General features: G+C 46.6%; 1 protein-coding gene across 1 annotated transcript; it reads left to right on the top strand.

Moving 5' to 3' along the window:
* The first annotated feature begins 2,132 nt into the window (after nt 1–2,132).
* On the top strand, nt 2,133–3,929 carry LOC111390771. The gene has a single exon (XM_023015879.1). It carries the CDS (start codon nt 2,133–2,135, stop codon nt 3,927–3,929), a length of 1,797 nt encoding a protein of 598 aa, XP_022871647.1.
* The last annotated feature ends 679 nt before the right edge of the window (nt 3,930–4,608 follow it).

The following is a 4,608-nucleotide window of genomic DNA, read 5'->3' as shown; positions in this document are numbered from 1 at the left end:
AGAGGTACCTCCGTATATTCATTCAGTTGCTGAGCCTACTCCAAATGCTCCTATCGAGGTACCCACTTCTCCTATTATTACTTCCATAGCTCCTATTCCCACAGCTACTACTGATGTACCCCCTGAGCCGACGCATATGAGTTCTCCACCATTGAAGACACACACAGATGGTACTCAATCAGCGCAGGGATCAGGTACCGAGACAATTTCTCAAACCACTCTTTCACAGGGGTTGTTGGCTGAGATCAGCTCAGAGCGACATGGTGTCAAGCATATGTTGATTGATCACTTTAAGAAGGACCATGGAATGAAAGTTGGATCTACCATGAGATTTGCTATTGAGGACTTGGTTTTTAAGCTCTTTGGAGAGGGACCTTCTGTGAGTAAGACTCCTACGCAGACACCTTCACCTAGTCCTTCTATCACAGCTCCTACACACAATAAGGTGAAAGAACATATACAGAGAGACATGGATGGCATGGGCCTTGGAAACTGCATGCAAAATGCAGAGGACGATGTCCCTACAGCAAGCAGGTCAATCTCCCATGATTCAGATGTCGTAGCACAGAACACCATGAGATTAGACGCACCTACGACTAGTACAATGAGATCAGATGCACCCGCTTTTCGCCCGACATTCAGTGCACCACCATCTGAATAGTTCTTATCACCAAAGCAGGCTCCTACACGCAGGCGAGACCCCTCTCCAACGAGTGAGCCAGACATCGCAGACTACTATGATCCGGAAATGTTTCAAACCAGACGCATGACTCGATCAATGTCTATGTACTGCCACCCGAAGATTTACCCTCGGGAATACCCTTGAGTACCTTTCATTAGTTTTTGTTCGTGTCTTGTTTAGTGTGATTGCATTTCATCTTCAAATATTTGTTACAATTTACATTTGCTGGAGGTCAGGTCCATGCCCCCCTCCTCTATTTGTTTTCCCGCTTTTCATTATATAAAATAAATCACACTAGTGGTATTTGCTTAAAAAAAAAAACCCTAAACCCTAAACCCTAAACCCTAAACCAAAAAAACCATTCCCAACCCTTACATTTTCTCTCTAGAGATAGGTGATTTTTGGAGATTTCTAGTCGCCCAAAATGGAACCCCATCCGGCTGCATTCCGGCCACCATGGCCACCGGATCCGACCACCAATAGAACCACGTCACTCCCCTCTATAACCTACACCCAACCGCCGGCAATAAACTCGTCGGAATCTGATGAAAATCAAGCCCAAAACCCGAATCTGCCGCAATGTTTCTCTGTCGAAAATCACTGTTCCGGTGATACCCACGCCGGCGCACCACTGCCGGTCGATAGATCTCTTCCAGATGATCACAACCATGGTCGCCGTTCATCATTTGGAGCCTCCAATCGGCCGGAATTGCATCAGAAAGTTCCGCCTGAGCTGCCTGTCGAATTTCAATTTTTCGACGTCTCCGGTGGGACCCACGGTCGCGGACCACCGTCGGTCGGTAGCCCTCCTCCAGACGATCACAACCATGGTCCCCACTCACCATTTGGAGCTCCCAATCGACCGAAATTGCACCTGGAAGGTCCGCCTGCGCTGCCTGCCGAATCGCTGCCTCCCTTTCAATTTTTCGGCGCCACCAGTGGGACCCACAGTGGCGGACCACCCAATTTCTACTCCTCTCATCATGGGCAACATCCACATCATATGGGTCTTCATCAATTTTACCCCAATCTCGCAAATCGAACGGATTCAATCCATCAAGGTCAAAAGTCCGATTCTCTCTTAATTGACCCCACAAATGTGTTCGATTCTGCAATTAAATGTGGGGTAAATGAAATTCAAGCCCCAAATACTCTGGGTAATGTTCCAATTGCTGAGATTACATCATTAGTTTGCCGAATCTTGGAATCAAACGGTGTTCTTCACACCTCTAGCGCTGCTGGTCAGATTTCTTCCATTTCTGAGCATTATTTGAGAAAATTGACACCTCCAATGAACTCAGAAGGTCCAAAAACATCAGAAGGGACTATCAATTCGACCGAAAATATTACATTGGATTTCGTGCCAAAATGCACACAAACCGAGGCAGTTGGTACTGCTGTTTCTGGGTAGAATTCTATATTTTTGACACTGCCATCATCTCCAGAGCATATGAAAACCTTCGGTGAGACCATTGCTCCGGCTAAAAATGACGGGAAATCTGCATTGGGAAACGTGTCAAGTGGCACACATATCGAGGCAAATCCTTCTAATGTTTTTGGACCTCCTTTGATCCCAGGAACTGCACCACTGGCTCCAAATCATGGAAAAACTCCAAGGATCAACACTTTACCGCCTAGTACATCCCAAACTGCGCGTACCATAAACGCGCGAGTCCCTCCTGCACGTAAGCACCCCCCACCCCCACGTGCAGCACCACGAGCCACTGCAACTTCCACAACTGCTCATTCTGGTCCAAAATCTTATGCTGCAGCAGTTGGTAATGTGCCAGTAGTTTCTCAAGCAGAGAGGAGTCAAAAGAAGTCCTTTGCTCAAAGTCTTCGAGCATCACAAGAATCTACTGACCACAAGCTCATTTCTAGGGACCCTTTCATCCATCATGGTGAACTTGCAGTTCTATTCACAGAGGCAGATGAAGAAGTCTTGGCTGAGCCATACAAGTTTACTCTTGTTGGCAAATTTGTGCACCGGAGGCCATCTATGCTTAAGGTACATGAAAACTTTTCTCGCTTTGGTTTTTGTGGTGATTATACTATTGGTCTAATTGATGCCACACACATTTTGATTCACTTGGCGCACGAGGATGACTATGCACGGTTATTCCTCAAACCACTGTGGTATATTGATGGTTCCCCTATGAGAGTCTTCAAATGGACTCCAAGCTTTAGTCCACTGCAAGAGACCCCAATTGCTCCAGTCTGGGTATCCTTTCCACTTCTACCTATTCACTTTCGGGCTAAGAGCAGTTTGTATGCTATTGCTAAAGCTATTGGCCTTCCGTTACGTATTGATGAGGCAACATCTGATCTTCGCCGCCCTAGTGAGGCTAGAGTATGTGTGGAGGTTAATTTGGACTACGATCTCCCTGACAGAGTTTGGATTGAGAGGGAAAAGATCGGTGGCTATTGGCAACAGGTTATATATGACCAGAAGCCAGAATTTTGTTACAAATGCAGACATTTTGGGCACTTAGAAGTTCAGTGTAAACTTGGCATAAGACCAGCACCACCTCCTGTTGTTGAGCCTATCCCTAAACCTATTATCCCTGCTAAGGATAAGGACAAGGGAAAGGCAATTCAGGGTGAGCCACGTCAGAGGTGGACCCCAGTTCGCAGAGAGCAGAAGAAACAGCAGGCTAGCACATCAGGTGCACATGTTTCCCAAGCAGATCAACCTATTGTAGCCCAGTCAATTGCATCCATAGTAGACACTGCTTCAGTTAATCCTCCAAGAGTGCAGTCAGTAGCTCCAGACAATATTGCTCCTTTGAGTGCCATTACACCAGCCTTGGCTCCATCACAGCCTGTTATTCATGTTCACAGTGATTACACTGACCCCTTGGCTCACGACATGTCTCGGCGAACACATGATTCAGAGGCTACAGATAGAGTTATCAGACAGCTTCCCGGTCCTACACCTGGCCGTACTGGTAATCCTGCCTCCAGCTCTCCACTTGTTTGTCAACAGAACATTGAAGCTTCTATTCCTTCAGTAGAATCTGATCAGTCAGATACTGAAGCTACATCACAGATTGAGGTCCATCAGCAGGGTGTGTTCCGTAGGTCTTCTGCTGAGGATTTACTGGGTATGGCTGGTAGATCAGAGGATGACGGTTTTGTCCGAGTCACAAGAAAGAAACACCCACGTGCTACTGATACTCCACATCCGAGCAGACGGATCACCAGGAGTCAGTCACATGATACCTCTTCACATTCTCCATCCCTATGAGTGCCATCATTTGGAATGTGAGAGGTGTAGCTAGTGTAGCTACTCGTCGGCGCCTGAAGAAACTTATACAGCTTCATCAGGTTTATCTGTTAGTTTTACTGGAGCCCTTTGTTCTACAACACAGCTTTGCATATATTCGACGTTACCTGCGCTTCGATACGGGAGCTCAGAATGAATCGAATAAGATTTGGTTTTTCTGGAACTCGGGGACTAATGTTACTATTATTGTTGATCACCCCCAGTTTCTTCACGTTAAAGTTGAGGACCCCAGACTAGCTCTTCCCATCTATTTTACTCCAGTTTACGCTTCTTGTGATGCTTCTGTCAGGAGGGATTTGTGGGCGGGTCTTCACCACATCTCCCTCGATATGGAGGACCCTTGGATAGTTGGGGGAGACTTTAACGTTATTACTCATGATGGAGAGCGCACAGGTCATAATACCCATGATCGAGGCACTACAGCTTTCTCTGATATGATGTTGGACAGTGGCTTAGAGGATGCAGGTTTCCTTGGGAATCGATACACTTGGACCAATGGGCGGGTCAGGAAGAGATTGGATAGAGTACTCATTAATTCTTCAGCTGCAGCATTTTGTCGACAGCTTACAGTGAAGCACTTGAACAGGACTTCATCTGATCACTCACCTTTACTACTTCAGTGGACTTCTGATGATGACTT

Source organism: Olea europaea, unplaced genomic scaffold, assembly GCF_002742605.1.
Source record: "Olea europaea var. sylvestris unplaced genomic scaffold, O_europaea_v1 scaffold713, whole genome shotgun sequence".
Classification (NCBI taxonomy): domain Eukaryota; kingdom Viridiplantae; phylum Streptophyta; class Magnoliopsida; order Lamiales; family Oleaceae; genus Olea; species Olea europaea.
The sequence above is the reverse complement of the archived record's forward strand: the minus strand, read 5'-3'. Positions and strand labels throughout refer to the sequence as shown.

What these genes read in the sequence shown, in the direction of transcription:
- LOC111390771 (XM_023015879.1), top strand. Translation starts at nt 2,133, where the DNA reads ATGAAAACCTTCGGTGAGACCATTGCTCCGGCTAAAAATGACGGGAAA.